The sequence below is a fragment of the Macaca mulatta genome, chromosome 17, assembly GCF_049350105.2.
Source record: "Macaca mulatta isolate MMU2019108-1 chromosome 17, T2T-MMU8v2.0, whole genome shotgun sequence".
Lineage (NCBI taxonomy): Eukaryota > Metazoa > Chordata > Mammalia > Primates > Cercopithecidae > Macaca > Macaca mulatta.
In genome coordinates this window covers 27,256,914-27,279,787 of record NC_133422.1, presented here as the reverse complement: position 1 = coordinate 27,279,787, position 22,874 = coordinate 27,256,914, and the positions used below count along the sequence as shown (strand labels likewise).

At 39.1% G+C, this 22,874-nt stretch overlaps 1 protein-coding gene across 2 annotated transcripts in view; it reads left to right on the top strand.

The window, feature by feature from the left end:
- The window catches only part of MED4 (mediator complex subunit 4), a 35,197-nt gene extending 13,216 nt beyond the window's left edge, over positions 1 to 21,981 (top strand). The window contains 7 exon segments of one of the 2 annotated variants that reach the window (NM_001265782.1): positions 3,148 to 3,291; positions 7,556 to 7,622; positions 11,826 to 11,996; positions 14,059 to 14,116; positions 15,926 to 16,012; positions 17,655 to 17,786; positions 20,314 to 20,966. In NM_001265782.1, the coding sequence (NP_001252711.1) occupies positions 3,167 to 3,291; positions 7,556 to 7,622; positions 11,826 to 11,996; positions 14,059 to 14,116; positions 15,926 to 16,012; positions 17,655 to 17,786; positions 20,314 to 20,486 (813 nt within the window). In that variant the 5' untranslated portion in view covers positions 3,148 to 3,166 and the 3' untranslated portion in view covers positions 20,487 to 20,966. 2 annotated transcript variants of the gene reach the window in all.
- The last annotated feature ends 893 nt before the right edge of the window (positions 21,982 to 22,874 follow it).

The following is a 22,874-nucleotide window of genomic DNA, read 5'->3' as shown; positions in this document are numbered from 1 at the left end:
GGTTGCAGTGAACCAAGATCATGCCACTGCACTCCAGCTTGAGCAAGACAACAGAGCAAGACTGTCTCAAAAATAAATAAATAAATAAAATTTGTAAAGGGCACCCATTTTTATTCAGCTAATAATGTATTGGGAGGATTGCTTGAGCCTGGGAGGTCAAGGCTGCAGTGAGCTGTGGTTGCACCACTGCCCTCCAGCCTGAGTGACAGAGTGAGACCCTGTGGCAAAAAAAAAAAAAAAGTAAAAAAGACAGCATTGGCACGGTTAAATTCCAAGGACCCTCAGTTCTTTAGGTATGAACTAAATGGCTGGTATCATCATTTACAAAAGTGTCTTGAACTAAATGGAGCTCATGTTGAGAAATAAAGTTTATATTTTAAATTATTATCTTTTAATTCCATTTTTCCATGAACTTTTTGAAGTCCTCTCATATTTTAGGTCAGAGTTTCCCAGTACTTTTAGTACATGAAGAGCCTTCTTTCTTTACAGAGAGTGGGGATAACCAGTGGTAAAGAGCACAGCCCCTGGAGCCAGACTCTGGGTTCAGATTCCAGCTTTACCATTTACTATACGACCCAGCATGTGTCTTAACATCTCTGCCCCTCAGTTTCATTATCTGTAACATTATCTGTAACTCACTTACAATGAAAAGTAATAGTGCGAAACATATCTTTTTCCCGTAGACAAAACTATACAAGAAGCCATATTATCACAGGATGTTGCTTGTTAAACTTGGATCAGAACAAACAAGGATAGATTAAAAATTAATGACACACTTGTGACGCTTTGTATCAGTAGTAAGTACAGTACTTACCTCATAGGAGTGTTAGGAAAATTAAACAAGATATTATTTTTTAAGTGCCTAGAGCAGTGCCCAGCATGTTAAAGAAATAAAATTTCATGAGAAAGTAGTGTCCTTTTTGAATCTACAGATTGAGAAAATATGTACCTAACACTCCAAATTACCATGAATTCAGTAATACTATATAAAATAATTCATATTTGTTTATCATGCTTGGATTCGTACAATTTGTAAGACAGTATATCTGTGAAAGATGCTGTTACTTATCAGTCTATACTGTTTAATATGCATACGAATTTGCAATAAATCTGAGGAGGTCAGGAGTTCACAATACACATATATGCTCCATACGCTGATCCTCAGTGTCTGCAAAGTAGGACTATAATTGGTCATTTTTAACTGATTAGAATCCTTCTAGAATTTTTGTGTTTACACTAATATAATGTTCTCTCTCCTCCTACCAGAGTCATGGCTCAATATGACCCATGAGAGTTGAGTAAATGAAACCAACACATACCACAGAAGTCTGGCACCCTAGAAACTTAACATAAGAAATGATTGACTAGAGTACTGAGAGGCATGTTTAGAATGCAAGTGTAATGAACAAAGCTTCAATCTACTTTAACCCATTGCCTGAGAATTGACTGCATTAACAAAAAAGGGTTAGCCAACAGCAGATGCAGGGAATGGTCAGAAAACAAAAGGTGACAAGGATTTCTTGCACTGTCTGGAGGAGAAGGTACCCTGACCTATGAACACAAATAATCCAATCTCTTGAACACAAATATCCCTACACTGTGGAGATACAAAGCCTCATGATGGTGTCATTCATTCTTAATCTACCCTCGTTTGTTCTGATCCAAGTTTAAGAAGCAACATCCTGTGATAATATGGCTTCTCCTATAGTTTTGTCTATGGGTAAAAGATATGTTTAGCACTATTACTTTTCATTGTAAGTGAGTAAATCAGCATTCTAGATTACACAGCCGTTGCTATGAGTGAATTAATTAATTAATTTATTTATTTATTTATCTTTGAGACGGAGTCTTGCTCTGTCGCCCAGGCTGGAGTGCAGTGGCCGGATCTCAGCTCACTGCAAGCTCCGCCTCCCGGATTTACACCATTCTCCTGCCTCAGCCTCCCGAGTAGCTGGGACTACAGGCGCCTGCCACCTTGCCCGGCTAGTTTCTTGTATTTTTTAGTAGAGACGGGGTTTCACCGTGTTAGCCAGGATAGTCTCGATCTCCTGACCTCGTGATCCGCCCATCTCGGCCTCCCAAAGTGCTGGGATTACAGGCTTGAGCCACCGCGCAGGGCCGCTATGAGTGAGTTTATTTAACACGAATTTCTGAAAGACTTGTCAACTCTGGGTGCCCAGGAGTCAAGTTTAGCACCTCCAAAAAGAGCAGAGGATGAGACCATGAAATGAAAGGACCACAGGTACGACTGCCTCATGGGAGTCAGGCAGTCCCCGACCGTCTTTTATAATAATGTAGACCATTATGTGATTCCCTCAAAGTCTTAAAAACCACTTCATAGAAGCTTCTCATTGCTGCTTGAAAAACATCATGCCCAGGGCCGGGCACGGTGGCTCACGTCTATAATCTCAGCACTTTGGGAGGCCGAGGTGGGCAGATCTATTGAAGTCAGGAGTTCGAGACCAGCCTCGCCAACATAGCGAAACCCTGTCTGTACTAAAAATACAAAAATTAGCCGGGCGAGGTGGCACACGCCTGTAATCTTAGCTATTCGGTAGACTGAGGCAGGAGAATATCTTGAACCCGAGAGGCGGAGGTTGTAGTCAGCCGAGATTGCGACAATGCACTCCAGTCTGGGCAACAGAGCGAGACTCGTCTCAAAAAAAGAGGAAAGACGGAAGGAAGGAAGGAAGGAAGGAAGGAAGGAAGGAAGGAAGGAAGGAAGGAAGGAAGGAAGGAAGGAAGGAAGGAAGGAAGGAAGGAAGGAAGGAAGGGAGGGAGGGAGGGAGGGAGGGAGGGAGGGAGGGAGGGAGGGAGGGAGGGAAAGAAAGAAAGAAAAAACAAAACATTAGGCCCAGGAGAATCAGACTGCGGAAGGAAGGAAAAGAAAGAAAAAACAAAACATTAGGCCCAGGAGAATCAGACTGCATTGCACTCCCTGTTCTCAGTTCAGCCCTTGCTCCCAGGGTTTGGACCCAAAAGCCCTCGCTGGCCCAGCAGATGGCGCCGGTGCCCGCAGTGCGCCCCTCCGGGCGCAAAGGGGGCGCCCTCGCCGGGCCTCTTCTTCCTCTCCTGGATGACTCTTCCGCCTTCCGAGCCCGCCTCCTCGCCACGCCCCTGCGTCAGCGCGCTCAGCGCGTGCGCCGGCGGCGGGGCTGTGAGGAAAATGGCTGCGTCTTCGAGTGGTGAGAAGGAGAAAGAGAGGCTGGGAGGCGGCTTGGGAGTGGCAAGTGGTAACAGCACACGAGAGCGGCTACTGTCTGCGCTTGAGGATTTGGAGGTCCTGTCTAGGTAATGCTGCGATCCTGAGAGCCGGGCTGGAGCTAGGCCGGGGGACTGACCCCCGGAGCCGGCCGGCCCAGCGTTTGTGCTCGTTCTCGGGGTTCGGCGGGGAGGGCCAGCTCGGGAGTTTCGGGTGCACCAGGGTCACGGACGTGGGGTCCGCAGTCTTCCAGCACTCTGGACGGCGGTTTTTCCCGTTAGAGGGAATTTTAGTAATGATAAGAACTCGCGCGGTCTGAGCCCCTTCGTCCACAGCCAGCCACTTAACATTTATGGAACGCCCCTTGGGTGCCAAGCACTAGGGAGACAGTAGTGCAGGGTAGGCTGAATGCCGGCTGTCGAGAGAGAGAGACAGATGTGTAAACTGCCTTGAAGCCTGTTTTTATTAGAGCGCTGCGCTGCGGGGTACTGGAGCACAGGGGCTAGGCACCTTTTCTGGTTGTAATCAGGGCAGGCCCTCTGAAGAAACGGCTGTTTGGGAAGCGTGAGCTTGCCAGACTCACTAGGCAGCACAGGTAGATGGAACAGCAAGTGCAAAAAGCCTGGCTTGGTGGAGTTGCAAGTTTTGTATCAGAGATAGGAGATGAAATTAAATGTCATTCTTTATATTCTGTCACCTTTCATGATAAGTCAAGTTGAAGCCTTCCTTGACTCCCTCCCATTGACGTGGATGGTAAATTATCTTGGTTCTACCTCCTAAAATGTTGCTCACATTTGTCCTCTCGTTCCTACCCCACTGTTCATAACTACTCTTAAATGCAGCCTCCCAGTTTTAATTGCCTCATGCTTCTGCACTGTATCCTTTTATATTGGCCAAGATCAGTTTTAAAAGGCATGTTATATTACTTTTCTGCAGAAAAATGATATAAAACCTACCTCATTGGTAGATTTGCGTTGTCCAGTGAGGTAAAGTTCAAATTCTTTAGTCAGGCTTCCACATCTTCAATGCCATTCCCAATCTTCCCCCGATTTGGTGAATGATTCATATATCCTTCAGATTCCAGCCCAAATGTCACTTTTTCTGTAGCCAACATTCTTTGACAACTTTAGAATAAATCTTATCTGTTGTATTTTAAAATATACCTGATATAATCAGCACTTTATCTTTGGTGTAAATTTAGTCCTTGCCATAGTATTGCTACCAAGTTACCAGGTCAGCACAATATTTAATGATGGAAGAAAACCCTAAAACAAATAGACTCCAGAAATTAAATGACTTATGTGTTTGATCCACTGTTTAAAATAAACTGTATTATGGCCGGGTGTGGTGGCTCACGCCTGTAATCCCAACACTTTGGGAGGCCGAGGCGAGCGGATCATTGGAATTTCTTCACAGAATGAAGCTGCTCTGGTGGTGTGACTGGCTTCCAGAAAAGTCTCATGTGCTCACTCAGACATAGTTATGTGTGCTGATTCTGTGATCTGTGTAATTTGTCAGTCTCTGAATGTAATTTGTGTCTGGCTTGCATTTATGGAAATGAGAAGAAAATTCACGAATGTACCTTACATATTTTTAGGTTGAGCCTCTTGGCTTTAAAAAATAGTGGATTTATAACTTAGGATCTTTTTTTTTTTTCTATTAACCTGATTATGTACCCTTTCAGGATATTTATTACTTTGTAAAATGTAATGCAAGGAGACAGTCTTAAACAATTGAAACACAGGTTGTAGTCTAAACGTTTTTCTTAACCCGTTTGTAACTGAAAACTCACGGAATCATGTTGATAGGAGTCTTGAGGTTTCCACACCAGCCTGTTAATTCTCTTTACCTGAAAAGTGTATTACCACTAATAATGTAGGCTCTAACCCCTATGGAAATTTTATTTCTATGGGGAATTGTGGCTGGATTCTAATGCAGTATGCCAGGAATGCACCTTCCTTGTAGCAGGACAGGGCTCTTACTTCCACATCTTTAACCAGAGAGTGAGTATGGGCCTTCCTTTGGCCTCTTTTTCACAAATGGGGAGGACAGAGGTTTCTACTTCGTCTTGGACTGTTACAGAACATGACTAAGTCTTAGAGACTTCTACCTCCCCTCTACTCCTGTGTCAGAGACTTCTACCTCACCTGTACTCCTGTGCCTATGGCAAGCCTTGTAAAGCCTTCTGTGGACTCATACTCCCAGATTTGCAAGAACAGAGGAAGGCTTATCCCACATCTCCTACCATAGCCCCACTCCAGTCAGCACCACCCCTGCCCCACCTGAAACCAGCTTTTACTTAGACTAGAGGTTCTCAACAGTTTGTGTCTCAGTGGCATACACGAAAAAGTTTACGTAACATGCTGTTTTCATACACTGTTGATCCATCAGCAAGTCCTGATAGCTCTACCTCCAAAAGATATCTGAAATCTGTCTATGTTTCTCCCATCACCATTACTAAGTCCTGGAGGCTATGACCTAGTCAAAACCAGTCATTTTTTGCCTGGAACACTACAAAAACCACCTGTTCTGGCCCTTTTACAGTCTATTTACCAAATCGCTCAGCAGTTTTTAAAAGTGTAAATCAGGTCATGCCTTTTCCCTGTTTAAAATGATCCAGTGGCTTTTCATTGAATATGGAACGAAACATTAATCTTTACCATAACTGTAAGGTCCTACATAATCTTACCCCTAGCCACCTGGCTGCTATATCCTCACTTTGCTTTCCTCTCCCCAGTGTACCTCCTCAGATCCATCTTTGGGGCACTGAACTATCTGTATCTTCTGCTGCACTCTTTCCTCCCAGATCTCTTGACTGACTTCTCTCATTTAATCTGTGTCTTATGTCAAAGCTGTGCCCTTAGGAAGACCTTCTGTGACCACCCTGTTCAAGTAGCCAATCCACTCCCCCAATAGTCTCTAATAAAACGTAGTTTTATTTCCTTGCCAACCCTTATCACTTTAGTTTTTTTTTCTTGTCTTAGTAGTTCTTGTCTCTTGTATTAGAATTTAAGTGCCACTGTTCACTTTGATACCCCGAGTATCTAGAAAGTGCCTGGCACATAATAGGCACTCAATAAGTATTTGATGAATTAGTGAATAAATGAAGACTTTGCATTCTTATATCTATTTTTTTCATTCATTGATTACTTAATAAATAATGGTATGGGGAAGTAGTAGCGGGAAGGGTTGGGTCCAATTGACATGATCCAGAAAAATAATATAAGGCTAGCTAGAAGGAGGGTGGAAATTTGAAGGTAAAAATAGCATGGTAGCCAGTGAGAAAGTACAAACACTCGGTCTGATCAGAGCAGTGTCAGGTAGCTAGTTAGTTGTGAAACTGCTCCTCCTGCATAATTTCTCAAAAGTCCCATCTCTCAACAAGTTCGAAACTAATATGTAAACATTAGCTGCTACACATTTTTCCCAATCTTATTTTCCTCATCAGATGCTAATTTTCATATAGGGAAATTGTCATATTTATTAAATGAGCATTCTAAAAGGATATCATTTTATTATGTGTAAGGATCCCTCTTAGATATTTATTTAATATACATAAATATATCCCTATAAAAACATCTATCCCTGATAGATGTTGATTTTAATTTTAAAAATTCAAATAAAGTGGAGAATCATTAAAAAATGGTCCATGCATCCCTTGTTTTATTTTACTTTAAAATATATAGACATATGTTCATTCACTAATCATGTCATGTAAGACAGGAGTCAGAAAACTTTTTCTGCAAAGACCAGATAATAAATACTTTTGGGTTCGTGGGCCATATAGTCTCTGCTATAACAACTCAACTCTGCCTCTGTATTGGGAAAACTGCCATAGACTATTGTGTATTAATGGGCAGACTGTCTTAGGAAAATGTTATTTACAAAAACTGCAGATGTCCTGGATTTGGCCTGTAGATCCCTCATGTACAAGTTTTTCTTGTATAAATTATTCATAATGCATTGTCTGCAATTTGTAGTTTGATTTCTAGATCAAATCAAAATGAGAACTTAGCCCCTCATCAAGCAGTCTTAGGGTAGACCCTTAGTTTTTATGACTTTTCCCTGGTCCATCCTTTATAGCTGTCCTTTGCAAGCCTCTATCGAGTCTTTCCAAGCATTAGGGTTTTTATAGAAAGAACTCTATTTACAATCATATTTCATTGGCATTTAGGTGATAGCTATTTATATAATGATAGTATTAAGTGGAACTTATTTTATAAATAAGTTTGGTAACCAGCACAACTGAGTCTTGGTGAGCTGAAGTTCACAGTCATAGCAGACTGTAGGGAGTAGCCCTGGGTGTTCAGCATGCTGTGAAAGAGTTTTTGTTGTTGTTGGTTTCTCTTTTAGGGAACTTATAGAAATGCTGGCAATTTCAAGAAACCAGAAGTTGTTACAGGCTGGAGAGGAAAACCAGGTAAGTGGCTTCTTTTTAAATTAATTTCTCTTTGTTTTTAAATAAAAAGACAAAAAAACTTGATTTCTGCAAGTTTCCTATTTATATTTACTTTGAGAACAGGAATATTAGATCCTTTTAAGTTATTAATTGAAACTTTAAAATTGATATTTTCTTTGCATCATTTACTTAAGATAACAGTGTGCTTAAGAAGAATAGTTGCCTAAGGGTTTAGCAGTATTTTATTATTTTTCTCTTACAATTCTAGTTACACTTACGTATTTATTTATTTTTGTCCTTTGAATTAACCAAGAAAGGCTTGTTATATGGAGATTACAACAATATTTAGAATCAAAAGTTAATGCTCAAAAACTTACCCTGTATTGTAAGTATAGTTCTCTAATGCAACTTGAACATGAAGGGAAATAAAAGAGCATACAACTCTTACTAGACATTGCCTTATAGGTGTGAAAGTACAGGCAGTTTTTATTTGCTCACCTTTTCTGTGCTTTCTAATTTTCCATGGAGGGTGAACAGACTTGTTTTCCTGATTTCAGAAATTTTCTTTTTTTTGACACGGAGTTTCGTTCTGTTGCCCAGGCTGGAGTGCAGTGGCGCAATCTTGGCTCACTGCAAGCTCCTCCTCCTGGGTTCACGCCATTCTCCTACCTCAGCTTCCCAAGTAGCTGGGACTACAGGTGCCCGCCACCAGGCTATTTGTTTTTCTTTTTTTTTTTTTGTATTTTTAGTAGAGATGGGGTTTCACTGTGTTAGCCAGGATGGTCTCGATCTCCTGACCTCGTGATCCGCCTGCCTCAGCCTCCCAAAGTGCTGGGATTACAGGTGTGAGCCACTGCAGCTGGCCTCCTGATTCAGAAATTTGTTAGGGGTAAAAGGATAAATTTTATATTATGTTTTTGGCACAATTAATTTTTTCTTTTTTGAGACAAGTTCTCGCTCTGTAGCCCAGACTAGAGTGCTGTGGCATGATGACTGCTCACTGGCAGCCTCAACCTGCTGGACTCAAGCGATCTCCCACTTACCCTCACCAGTACCTGGGACTACAGGCATGCACTATAATATCATGCTAATTTAAAATAATTTTTTTTTTTTTTTTTTTTTTTGGTAGAGATCTAGTCTCACTGTGTTGCCCAGGCCAGTCTTGAACTGTCTTGAACTCCTGCCCTCAAGCGATCCTCCCCACCTTGGCCTACCAAAGTGCTGGGACTACAGGCATGAGCCACCATAGCTGGCCAAAAAAAATGTTTGAGAGAAAATGAATGGAGAAGATTAACCTTTCTAAAAATGATGTAAAGTAGAAGAGGAGACAGTAATAAATCTTTTGTCTACATCATTATCTTAATTCTATCTTACGACATGTTTAGAGGGCAGGGAAATCTGACAGACTCAATAGAAAAGTGTCAATGAGCCTCAAAAGGGGAGGAGGGGATCCAGATGAGGCCACAAGCTAGGAAAAACAGCTAACCTTAGGGGTAGTAAGGTTTTTGTTTTGTTTTTTCAAAAGAGAAAGAGTCTAGAGATAAATATGTTAATAGAAGACTGCTAGTCTCTCAGGTACTCTATTAATACCCGTGGGTTTAAATAGGAATTTATACAAAATGTGCAAGAAGCAAAATGCAAGGCTTGACTTTATTTGATAGACACTTATTAAATGCTTGCTATGAGCCAGGCACACAGATTATTCAGAAGGCGATAATTAAGACCTATAATCAGCACTGAGCTTTCTTGTACTTTCTAAAGAGTAGCAATTCTGTGAATTGTATCTTGTACTTAGTACTGTGGATTCCTGTGTAATTTTCATTGAAACTGTTAATATTAGAGAGGAATGTGGCCATTTGAAAATTTTCTAGCCACCATTTTATTTGAATAGTTATAATGTTACATAGAATTTTAGAATTAGGATCTTAACGATGTTCAGTTCAACCTCCTGTGAGACTGAGTTCCAGGGTGAACCGATGAGCTAGAGGTTAATGGTGAGTGGAACCAGAACCTAGGTCTTCTGACTTTAGTTGAGTAATTTTTTTCTACTGAACAATAATATCTAAAGAGAATATTTTTTACTCGTGGGTAGTATATAAATTAGTTCAAACTGTGAAAACTTCTTGAAAGTTGTCATGGAACTAATGTGTACTACTTACCTTAATAATACAGCTTTTACAGAAATGGAAGCCTAGCTTTCTGCTACGATGTAGGAGGAATGAGGATTAGAGGTCTATTAAATAAATAGAATATACTTTACTTTTTACAGAAAAAGCTTTCTGTTGTTATTTAAAATACTCAATATTTGGCAGTTTGTAGCTCAGTCTTTTGTCTATTGTATTAGAAGAATTTCTATAAAAATGAGAGGAACTTCATGTCAAAAGGAACTTGAAGAGACATACCTGTATTTTTTAGTCTTCAACAAATTTTTTAAAATAGTTTTAAAATTGATTCTGAATTTTGACAGCTGTTTTCTTTCTGAAGTAGTATTCTCTACTTAGCACAGTAAAGTAAGGGTATTTAGACTAAACTTGCATCTTAATTCTGTACTGGGGTGGTGATCGTAATAACTAGCCTTTGCTGAGCTCTTCCTGTATGTACTTAAAGTGCATTATATCATGAATCCTCACAATACCTTTATGTAATGGCTACTATTAATATTATATTCCTTTTCCAATTAAGAACACAGGCTCAGAGAGGCGGGTAACTTTCCCTATGTCACACAGCTAGCAAATGGAGGACTAGAGATATGAACCACCAGACTTTCTATTTTATGTGTTTTAGGCTTCATGGTTTTTTGCCATATCTGCATACCACTTGTTTATTTACTGTTTTATGAAATCACTGTTTTTTTGTTTTGTTTTGTTTTGTTTTTGTGAGACAGAGTCTCGCTCTGTCACCCAGGCTGGACTGCAGTGGCATGATCTGGGTTCACAGCAACCTCCGCCTCCTGGGTTCAAGTGATTCTTCTGCCTCAGCCTCCTGAGTAGTTGGGATTACAGGCGTGTGCCACCACCCCTGGCTAATTTTTGTATTTTTAGTAGAGACGAGGTTTCACCATGTTGGTCAGGCTGGTCTCAAACTCCTGACCTCGTGATCCGCCTACCTCGGCCTCCCAGAGTGCTGGGATTACAGGCGTGAGCCACTGTACCTGGCAAAATCACTGTATTTTTATGATCATCTTCATCATAAGTAATACTGTGCATAAAATCAGAGTTTCAGTGTCTCAGTTTTTTCTAATATATATTAGCACAAATGTGTAACTGTAAAAGCTTTTTTAAGTTCTTGGTGCCACCTAAAATCATCTCAAATACTAAGTTTTGGGAGAACCTTCATTATATATATATATTTTTTGAGATGGAGTTTCGCTATTGTTGCCCAGGCTGGAGTGCAATGGCACGATCTCAGCTCACTGCAGCCTCTGCCTCTGGGTTCAAGTGATTCTCCTGCTTCAGCCTCCCGAGTAGCTGGGATTACAGGCATGCACCACCATGCCCAGCTAATTTTGTATTTTTAGTAGAGATGGGGTTTCTCCATGTTGGTCAGGCTGGTCTCGAACTTTTGACCTCTGGTGATTCGCCTGCCTCCACCGTGCCTGACCTATGTTGTATTTTTAAGGATAAACTCTTTTTTTTGAGACAGAGTCTCACTCTGTCACCCAGGCTGGAGTGCAGTGGCATGATCTTGGCTCACCGCAACCTCCACCTCCCAGGTTCACACAATTCTGCCTCAGCCTGCTGAGTAGCTGGGATTTTAGGCACCACCACACCCAACTAATTTTTGTATTTTTAGTAGAGATGGGGTTTCACCATGTTGGCCAGACTAGTCTCGAACCCTGACCTCAAGTGATCCGCCAGCCTCAGCCTCCCAAAGTGCTGGGATTACAGGCATGAGTCACTGTGCTCAGCCATAAGGATAAACTTTAGAATTGTATCTTCCCTAGGAAATCACTAAACTTGCTCATGTTGCCATATTGTTAGTTCTGAAAGACTAGTTTTATTTTGTTTTGTATGAAAGAATAGCTGAAAAAGTAGAAAAGTTTTATATTTATGTTTCCCAGAATAATCATAGGTAGGCTATTTTTATTTTTAACAAGAATTGGGAATAATACTTTGAAGGTGTTGAAATTTATAGCCTAGCCAATTCAGTTATGGATTCTTTGTTTCATTGAAGTGCAGCCTTTCAGTAGTCTATTGTTTGATTTAATTGACTGTTATCTGACAGGTCCTGGAGTTGTTAATTCACCGAGATGGGGAATTTCAAGAACTAATGAAATTGGCACTTAATCAGGGAAAAATTCATCATGAAATGCAAGTTTTAGAAAAAGAAGTAGAGAAGAGAGACAGTGATATTCAGCAACTACAAAAACAGCTAAAGGAAGCAGAACAGATACTGGTAAGTTGACAGAGGTTGGTTCTTAAGGTTAAAAAGGATATTGTTTAATCTGTTTCTGAAAAATCTGTTGTCAGTATTTTGAAGAGCAGAAAACTAGACTTTTTCCTTTTTTTTTTTTTTCTTGAGACAGAGTCTCGCTCTGTCCCCCAGGCTGGAGTGCAGTGGCGCAATCTCGGCTCACTGCAAGCTCCGCCTCCCGGGTTCACGCCATTCTCCTGCCTCAGCCTCCTGAGTAGCTGGAACTACAGGGGCCCACCACCGCGCCCGGCTAATTTTTTGTATTTTTAGTAGAGACGGGGTTTCACCGTAGTCTCCATCTCTTGACCTTGTGATCTGCCCACCTCGGCCTCCCAAAGTGCTGGGATTACAGGTGTGAGCCACTGCGTCCGGCCAAAAAAACTAGACTTTCCAAGTCTAAAAGTGACATCTTGTCACTAACCATTGCCCGTGTTTGAATGAAAGGCTATTGTCATTCTCTTTTTTACTTACATTTTCAGATAGCCTGCATTACTTGTGAGCCACATTTTCATTACTTAAGGATTTTACAGTATTGAATTATAGGAGTGGAAAGTTTTACTTTTATCCTGGTCTGATATAAATTTTAATATCAGTAGTCTAAATCTTTTTTTTTTTTTTTTTTTTGGTCTCTGATCCTTAAGATAAAAATCAGGGACATTTTTCATTTTTTATATATTTTGAAATTAGTAAAAATATGTACACATTTTATAAATTGATTAAAATTTACATTAATTTAGTCATTCATCCTCATCTAGGTAGGCTTTGGACATATATCAAGGATCTGAGTTTTTCCTTTGCTGTTCTTGGCTACTATTTCAAAGAGGCAATTTATTTGCTACTATTTGCCCAGTTACTTCACTAAATACTAACTAATATAATATAAGAGTATTGCAGAAATAGCTGAGCTTAATTCTCATGTCGACCAGACATTGCTGGCATCCTTAACCACTGATGAATCTCTTAACAAATGTGTCAAAATGAGCTCCAGTAACTAGAATCCTGCGTAGTTCAGGGTAAATTAATCACCCTTACTGAGGAAACAACTCACTAGTAAATGGTTTTTTAAAATATATTAAAATCAGGCCAGGCGTGGTAGCTTACACCTGTAATCCCAGCACTTTGGGAGGCCAAGGCAGGCAGATCACAAGGTCAGGAGTTCGAGACCAGTCTGGCCAACATAGTGAAACCCCGTCTCTACTACAAATACAAAAATTAGCCAGGTGTGGTGGTGTGTGCCTGTAACCCCAGCTACTCGGGAGACTGAGGCAAGAGAATCGTGTGAACCCGGGAGTCATAGGTTGCAGTGAGCCGAGATCACGCCATTGCATTCCAGCCCAGGTGACAGTGCGAGACTCTGTCTGAAAAAAAAAAAAAATTAAAATCAGGCATGGTAGCTCGTGCCTGTAATCCCGGCACTTTGGGAGGCCAAAGCGGGCAGATCACCTGAGGTCAGAAGTTCAAGACTAGCCTGGCCAACATGGTGAAATCCATCTCTACTAAAAATACAAAAAAATTTAGCTGGGCATGGTGGTTCACACCTGTAATCCCAGCTACTTGGGAGGCTGAGGCAGGAGAATCGCTTGAACCCAGGAGGTGGAGGTTGCGGTGAGCCGAGATCACGCGATTGCACTCCAGGCTGGGCAAAAAGAGCAAAACTCCATCTCAAAAAAAAAAAAGGGGGGGGTATTTTATTCTTGAACTAGTTACAAGAATAGGATGCTTTTGGGGTTGTGCATGGTCTAGATATCTCCTGCGTGTTTATGATAGAAGACGTGAAGAAAAAGTAGACAATCCAATTTATATTTTGTTTTTACAACTGAATTGTGAATGGGAGACTAGTTCATAAATATAATATTTCTTTCATTAAATATGACTGAAATAAATAATGTCAAGAGGTATTTCAGAACATTACAGATAATTGTTGGGATTTCCAGGTTTCGAAGATTGTTCTTGTAGGATAAAGGATCTTGTGAATTAAGCCAAAAACTAAGTTTGATATAGTTGAAGAATAAATCACATTTTTTTTTTATGTTGTTTAAATTAGGCAACAGCTGTTTACCAAGCAAAGGAGAAACTCAAGTCAATAGAAAAAGCAAGAAAAGGTTAGTATGGGAAGACTGAATGACTTGAGAAGTTAAGGTTCTGTTTTCAAGAGACCAGTGCAAGAGGATATTACTGATAATCATTTGCTGCTGTTGAAAGGATTCAATAAATTTTTATTGTAAAGTGTGTTATGTTCTAGCATTGTGCTAGGTGTTGTGAGGGAGGTAGAAGTATCACATCCTTTTTCAGATTATAAAAAGCAATTAATACAAGGCAGTTTATGGCTGTGTGCCCAAATGTGCAGTAAAAACAGTGAGTTTATAAAATTGGTGGGAGAGGGAAAGAGAAGTACGGGTTAGAAGTGGAATTTGTACCAAATCTTGAAGGCTAGGACAGAGAGAGTGAAAGGACATCCATTGGACAGCTGAGCTGGGACTGAAACATCATGAAGTCAGAGCCAGATGTACATGAAGTCAGAGCCAGTTATAGTCTTGGCAGGTAAGCACGTTTGGTGGTGCAGAGGCCCACATGCCTTCCTGGCCTGCTGTCCCTCTTTCAAAGGCTTCTGTTACGGATCTTACGTGACTTTTTAGTTTGCCATACTAAACGTCAGAATTGTAATTACAACTTTGGTTACTTGCCTTTAATGATTTGTACATATGATTTTACATTTATTCATCTGAGATTTATTGTCTAACTGTCCTCTTTTTTGGGAACCTACCTTTTTATTGTTGCATATGAAAAATAGCTAATATTCTTCTGAGAGTTAGGTTAGGCTTCTATAGCAACAAACAAATCTCTAGGAGAGATGACTGAGGCTGGCTATTGACTTCTAGACCGTAGTTTGATTTTGTTTTTAATCTTCAAAAATTTTACATACACTTTGTTAGGTTGAAACAGTATCTAAAGTTTGTAAAATGAAGTGTGTGGTTCTCACTTCTCAGAGGTAACTATTAATGTTTGGTATATGTCCTTCTAGATTTTTTTTCTAGATCTGTGAGTATGTATATAATAAAAATACAAATACACATATGTACATGTATTTTAAACAATCAGGTCATATCGAACATATTATTTAGTAGTGTTTTGTTTACCTAGTGAGTACATTGTAGACATCTTTCTACTTAGGTCTACTTAAGAGCCTTAGGGCATATTGATCAAACAGAGTGGTGTGAACTGTCTGCTCTGATTTCATAGCTTGGATGTCTTTGAGAAATAAAACACTATTTTCTTTTTTTTTTTTTTTTTTTTTTTTTTTTTTTTTTTTTTGAGACGGAGTCTCACGCTGTTGCCCAGGCTGGAGTGCAGTGGCGCGATCTCGGCTCACTGCAAGCTCCGCCTCCTGGGTTCACGCCATTCTCCTGCCTCAGCCTCCTGAGTAGCTAGGACTACAGGCGCCCGCCACCGCGCCCGGCTAATTTTTTGTATTTTTAGTAGAGACGGGGTTTCACTGTGGTCTCGATCTCCTGACCTTGTGATCCGCCCGCCTCGGCCTCCCAAAGTGCTGGGATTACAGGCTTGAGCCACCGCGCCCGGCCTAAAACACTATTTTCTCTATTTTATTTGTGCTCACTATTGCTTTCAGAAGAGTAATAGTATTTAATGGTAGTTAATAATTGAGATTATTGAGTGCTGTCATGCTAATCTCCAAAATTTGTTTATGTCAGCTAATGTTTCTGGATTAGTGTCCTGTTTTTGGAGATTTAAGTTTATACTAAATATGTAGATATTGTTAAGGAAGGCGGGTGACTGAGATGATTTTATTTTCAGGTAATTTAAAATTAAATATGATGGGTAACTGATAGATACATTTCTAAACTTGTATGTTTGTTAGACTACAGGTTATACTATCCTCTTAACTCTTTCAGGTGCTATCTCCTCTGAAGAAATAATTAAGTATGCACATAGGATCAGTGCAAGTAATGCTGTATGTGCTCCACTGACCTGGGTTCCAGGTAAACACACTCCTGTTTTATACTAGATGTATGTGATTTTGAAAATTCTTAGGTGACTATGTACACACATAGATTTAATTTAGAATGTATGTATCCTTAGAAACCTCTGCCACATATTTTCACATCTTTAATGGTTTATAAGTAATGATATAGGCCATGGGTTTTATAAATTTTGTTTTCTATGAAGCCATTATTGCTAGGGATTATGTTTCTTTCCTCTTTTGAAATAATAATTTGATTTTGTTTTTAAAGTACAAGATAATGTGATGCTTCTAAAGCTTGGATTTATATCCCATTATATCAGGGCTGGCCAGAAGCCAACTCTTTAGAGCCATTAGGATTTCCACAAAGGTTCCAGCCTAAGAAAGACAGTTCCAGTTATCTTAGATGCTAAAGACAAAGTGCTGTGTACCCAACAGTGAACACACAGGCTTGGAAAGAGCTAGGATAATTAGACAGCAAAAGAAAATATTAGGCTGCAACTATAATGACAGTGGATGAAACATAAAACAGGAGATGTAAGGTAGCAGCCTTATTGGAGGAAGGGGAAATATTAATAGTTGTCTCCACTTCAGTAACTCCTGAAGGGGCTGTGTTACCATGCTGAAAGCACTAAGGGTGACTATAATTTTGGGGATGAGTAATCTGCAGTTGGTGAGATGTGCCCAAAAAGTCAGTCCAGATCTGGTCATGTTTTTGTCAACCACATACTGCTGTTTAGTGTGCTTTCATGTTTGGGATGAACATTACCTGCTCCTGCTATTTCGCCACTTATAGGAATTAGTTTCTGAATGACCAGATCAAAGAGGTTGGTTAGAAAAAGGTTTCATCTTAGACAAGTTGGCATGAGGAAAAAAAAGTAAAACAAAAAGGTGAAAATGAAAAAAAAAAAGTTTTAAATTGAGACAGCCCTTCTATTAAACATTCCAGTCCTTTCCGTCTTATAACTGTCATAATTTTTTTCTCCCTTCTAGCATGTATCATTGTCATTTTCTTGCTAGAAAATACAGTTAAGTTTGAATAATTGAGATTATGATAATTTTCTTAAGTTGTCATCCAGAATGTTTACAAAAAAAGACTTCTCATTTTTTTAAAGTATAGAAAATAGTATATTCTTGGGAAGATTCAGAAAAATTAAAATGCATGTATTTTTAAAAGTAATATGCTATTAATAACAATTTATAAGGTGACTTTTCTCTTTCTTTCTTTCTTTTTTTTTTTGAGACGGAGTCTTGATCTGTTGCCCAGGCTGGAGTGCAGTGGCGTGATCTCAGCTCACTGCAACCTCTGCCTCGCAGGTTCAAGCGATTCTCCTGCCTCAGCCTCCAGAGTAGCTGGGATTATAGGTGCGTGCCACCATGCACGAATAATTTTCATATTTTTAGTAGAGACAGGGCTTTACCATGTTGGCCAGGCTGGTCTTGAACTCCTGACTTCAGATGATCTGCCCACCTCGGCCTCCCAAAGTGCTGGGATTACAGGTGTGAGCCACCGCACCCGGCCAGATGACTTTTATATTTCAAAATTGAAAATGTAGCCTGAACTTTTCAGTGTGAACCAAGGAAAATGAGTGTGTCAAAGAACATACTAACACTTATTTTTAAAAATATGATTGAATTAAATGCAGTCTTTATTGTTTTAGGGGACCCCCGGAGACCCTACCCAACTGATTTAGAGATGAGAAGTGGGTTACTGGGTCAGATGAACAATCCTTCCACTAATGGTGTGAATGGCCATTTACCAGGAGATGCACTCGCAGCAGGAAGATTGCCAGGTAATGTTAAGCCAAAGAGTGTTTTCAAACAGATCAAGGTTTTCCAGAGATGACAAGTTGGAATATCTTGCGGTAAAGCAAGTTTGAGATTCCCGACACAATTTTTTTTTTTTTTTTTTAATTTGAGACAGTCTCACTGTGTCGCCCAGCCTGGAGTGCGTTGGCCCAGTCTCAGCTCCTGGGTTCAAGTGATTCTTGTGCCTCAGCCTCCTGAGTAGCTGGGATTACAGGCATGTGCCACCACGCCTGGCTAATTTTTGTATTTTTAGTGGATATGGAGTTTTGCCCTGTTGGCCAGGCTGGTCTCGAACTCCTGACCCCAAGCGATCGCCTGCCTCAGCCTCCCAAAGTACTGGAATTACAGGTGTGAGCCAGTGTGCCCGGCTTTCAGACCCAGTTCATTGTAATAGCTAGATTCTTTGCCAGTTTATTCTATTCTCTAAAGATTCTCCTTGAGGGAGGTATGAAATTAGAATAAGCTGCCTTTCTCTTATTTGTAAATATTACACTGTCTTCCTCAGGCATTAGGCCTCTCTTTTAAAATTATTGCTCTAAACATAGGTTTTTTATAATTGTGAAACACGCTATGTAAATAGAGTAAGATAGTTTATGGAATAAAGTGAACACACCCCTGAACAACCCCCAGGTTGACAAAATGAATAACAATACCTTTTTATAAACTTTTATAACTTTATAAAATAGTATTTCTGTGAGATCCATTTCATTCTGAGCTTCAGTTTTCCTCAAGTTTTTCATAGGTTTGTGCTGTTTTTATATATATTTATTTTATGTTATTCCTCATCTTTTATAGTTTATAGGTGACTTTTATTTTGATGTGGTAGAACATTGGGAAGTAGAAAAAGGCATTTTAAAAAGGGAAAAAAATACCCTTTCTGAGGCAGTCACTTTAAAATATTTTAGCCTGTTTCCTTTTTTCCGCTATACATTTTTTGCTGAATGTTACATCATAAGACTGTCACTGTGTCATTCATAATGCTTTGTATGCATCATTTTTGTTAGCTACCTAAAGTATAATCTGGGGAACTCACTGTGATATCCTTGGATATCACCTCATATTTCTCATGTTTTAAAACTACAGGAAAAACAGAATATGGGGAGTCATTGCTACGTTTTTGGACCAAGGAAGGGACAGACCTAGAAACACTCCTCCCTAGCCCCATCCCAAGGCCAATACTCGTATCATGGTGCTGTCATTGGAGAGGGTGTAGTGTAGTTGTGGCCCACTCCATGGCAGAGAAGTTAGATGAGGCGTCAGAGGCCAGAACTGGCAAGCAGGAAATTACCCACTGGGGTTCCAGGGAGACTTGCTGGGAAGCTGCCCTTTGGGATTGTGGTGAAACCTGCTAGGAAACCACCTTTAGAGATGCCACTGAAAGTTGCTGTGGTGAACACCACTTAATGTCTTGCACACCAACCAGGCATCACAGCAGTAAAGGAAACAAAAACACCCGATCCAGGAAGTGAAACTTGTTTGCCTATGCCCTCTACTGACAAAACTTAATTGTGGCAGCTGGCAAAGGAGAAACGGTTTCAGGGGCCAGAGAGAAGGGTAGATTTGAAGCTAACTGGCATACCTTTCTGGTTAATACCATAACTCTTTATAATACCATAACACTTTAAAAATCTGCCTTCTTTCTTTGAGTCTTGAAGTGTACCTGTTGATGGGCTCTGTCCCTTTGCTTCAGAAATACAGACTTTTAATGTGACTTGGGCACTTTTTTATAAGGTATTTCATATGCATACATTGCTAATCAACCTCTCTTTGATGAGAGTCATTTACAATAGCAGTTCCTCTATCAAGAAATCATACAAATCTATTATAATACTAAAGTACCTATTACCTGTTTATAATACGTAGAATAATCTGCATAACCTAGTATAAGTAATTATATATTATATATACATATAATAGATACATAGATACAGGAAAAATTTGTAATTATAAATGTCTTACAAAAGAAAAATTTATGTCAACTGACTATTTGAATAGTTTCTTAGAGTAGTATGATTAAAAAAAAAAATCCCCAGTTGCTAAAATATCACACTTTTCCTTGATAAATTTGATTTTTATTAATTTGGCCAAATGTATATTTTTTTCCTAGTCTTAAAAAAATTGGCACAATAGCTTATGCCTGTAATCCCAACACTTTGGGAGGCTGAGGTAGGAGGATAGCTTGAGCCCAGGAGTTGGAGACCAGCCTAGGTAACATAGTGAGACCTCATCTCTACAAAAACTTTAAAAAGTACTCCGGCATGGTGGTGCATACCTATAACCCAGTTACCCAGGAGGCTGAGGCAGGAGGATTGCAGCCTAGGTCGGGGCTGCAGTGATGTGTTCGTGCCACTGCACTCGAGCCTGGGTGACAGAATGAGACCCTGTCTCAAAAAAAGAGAGAAAAGTAAAATTTTTAAAAATATACTTCAAATTGTTTGCATAAAGGAAAAAGTAAGAACTAGATTAATTACAAATAGAGCTGTTCTTATCTATGCTTCTTTTTTTCTCCAGATGTCCTTGCTCCACAGTATCCATGGCAGTCAAATGACATGTCGATGAATATGTTACCACCAAATCATAGTAGTGACTTTTTGTTGGAACCTCCTGGGCATAATAAAGAAAATGAAGATGATGTAGAGATTATGTCAACGGACTCCTCAAGCAGTAGTAGTGAGTCTGATTGAAAAACCGTAAAAGACAATATACAGAATTGAATACTGTAGAATTCCATTTCTTTAACAGTAGCAGGGAAATGTAAACCACGGGTGACAAAGAATAACCAGGTAAATACTGGCTTTGGTAGAATTGTGCATCCATTGAAAGTCAAAGTGAACTTTCTTTTTAAAGCCAAAGATTATAGTTTTAGTTTTAAGCCACTAGGTAGATATTTAGGGGAATAGTCAACATTTACTGTTGAAAAGAGAAAGCAGTTGCTATGTGCTGTCTTACCCTGTTCTGTTCCAGTTTTGCTGGATTTGTACATAGCTGTTCTAGAAATAGAGTTGAGGGAAGTGATCCACGTACATATCACTAATAGGTTTCTTGGAATTATTTAGAAAAGCATTTTTAATCTGGCAGTGGATGACTGAATAGGCATCATATTTCTTTTTGTGTGTCATTTAAAAGTAACAAAAACTCCCATTTGACAGTAAAGGCTCTTGGCTTCTGTTGGAGGAATGGGAAATTGTCTCAATTTGTACATTTGTAATTATTGTAATTTTTGTAAATAAATTTGTTTGTATATTGTATGCTTTTTTTTTTAGTTTAAATATACTGTCAGTGTAGATAGGAAATTATTTCTGTAACTCCAGTTGCATTTTATAATACTTGAGAGACTAATTGAATTGAAACCTATTACAAGTAATAGGTTTCTCAAAGGCCAACATTCCTATTAGAAGAAATAATTTTTTTTTTTAATAATTGAAAAAACTTACCACAGCCTTGTCTGATTAAGAATAGATTGTGTGAAAAGATTTAGAATGGAAAGCAACCATTTCTTCCCTTCACCTTCCTCCTCTTGCAGTTCCTCAGGAGTCACTTTTAACCACTTCTAATTTCTGGTAGTAACCTCTGTATTTAAGTAATATGCTTATACAACTATTTCTTGATGTATCAGTTTTAGACAATGTATCGTCTGATTTCAAAGGTAATACAACATTTAATGTGAAACATTTAGCGAATACAGTAAAGCACAAAGGAGAAAATAAAATTGTTAGCATTCTACCCAGAGATAATATCAATTCATATTTTAGTGTAGATTTTTTTAAAGTTCACATATACTCTTTTTTGTAAAATGAGAATATTTCCTGAGATACTGCTGTATTTTTCAGTTGCTAATCTCTATTCTTCAAATGAAGTGAGAATTCCATTTTTCCATCATTTTTTCCTTTTGATTATTTTTGATCTCTAGAAAAATTGGAAAATAAGAGATTAATCTTACATTTTCACCATCTAGAATTAAGAACATATAATGTTTGAATGTCTTTCCCCCCAGGGTTATTTTTATGAATGGACTAACACAATATCTAATTTTAACCTTTCCTTGTCCGTATACTAAGAATATTGATCCATGTGGATACATTCTTGAAAGATTTACTTTAATGGCTAAAATTTTATTGTGGTATGTGCCATAATGTAACTGCTTATTTTTATTACCAAATATTTAGGATAAATTCAAAAGGATTGTGTTTTTCAAATTCTTAATACTGTATTAGTTTTCAGTTGCTGCCAAAACAAATTACCACAAACTTGGCTCGAAACAACACAAATTTATCTTAGTTTTGTACCTCACAAATGCAAAGTGGATCTCATCTAAAATCAAGGTATGGGCAGGGCTGCATTCCTTCCTGGAGGCCACAGGGGAGAATCTGTTCCCCGAGTCTTTCAGGTTTTACAGGCCGCCCTTGCTCCTGCTCCAGGCCCCTGGTTGGTGAGTGTTTCTCATTCCGCATTAGTGTGATGCTCTTCTGCCTACCTTTCCCATATTTAAAGGATCCTGTGATCATTCTGGGCCCACTGGATAACCCAGGATAATCTTATTTAAAGTCAGATGATTAGCACCCTTTATCCTGTTTGCAACCTTAATTCTTCCTTGCTATCTAACAAAACAACATTCATAGGTTCTATAGATTGGGATATAGACATCTTTGGGGAAAGGGGGTCATTATCCTGCCTATCAGAAATAATCCAAACTTTTCCCCTGAAAACTACACAAATGTACATTCCATCAGCTTTACAGAAAGACTGAGACTTAACTATATAAAGTACTAAGTCAGATATCATAAGTCTATATAATAGATTTCTGAAATTTTTTTTTAAGTTTTTTTGTGTGTGTCTCAGTAGATTCCCTTAGAATAACTGCCTCTGGAAATGATTTGTCTATAAAAGGTCATAAACTCAAATTTATCTTCAGAAACGAGGCCACTAACACAAATGTAAGGAGTGGCTAGATACTACTTAACAGGGAGTGGTAGAAATTTTGGCCAAAACTAGAGTGTATGCCCAGGCATTTAAAATTAGATTATATAAACTGTGGGACAAATCTAGCCCAAAAGTGCCTGTTTTTTGTTTTT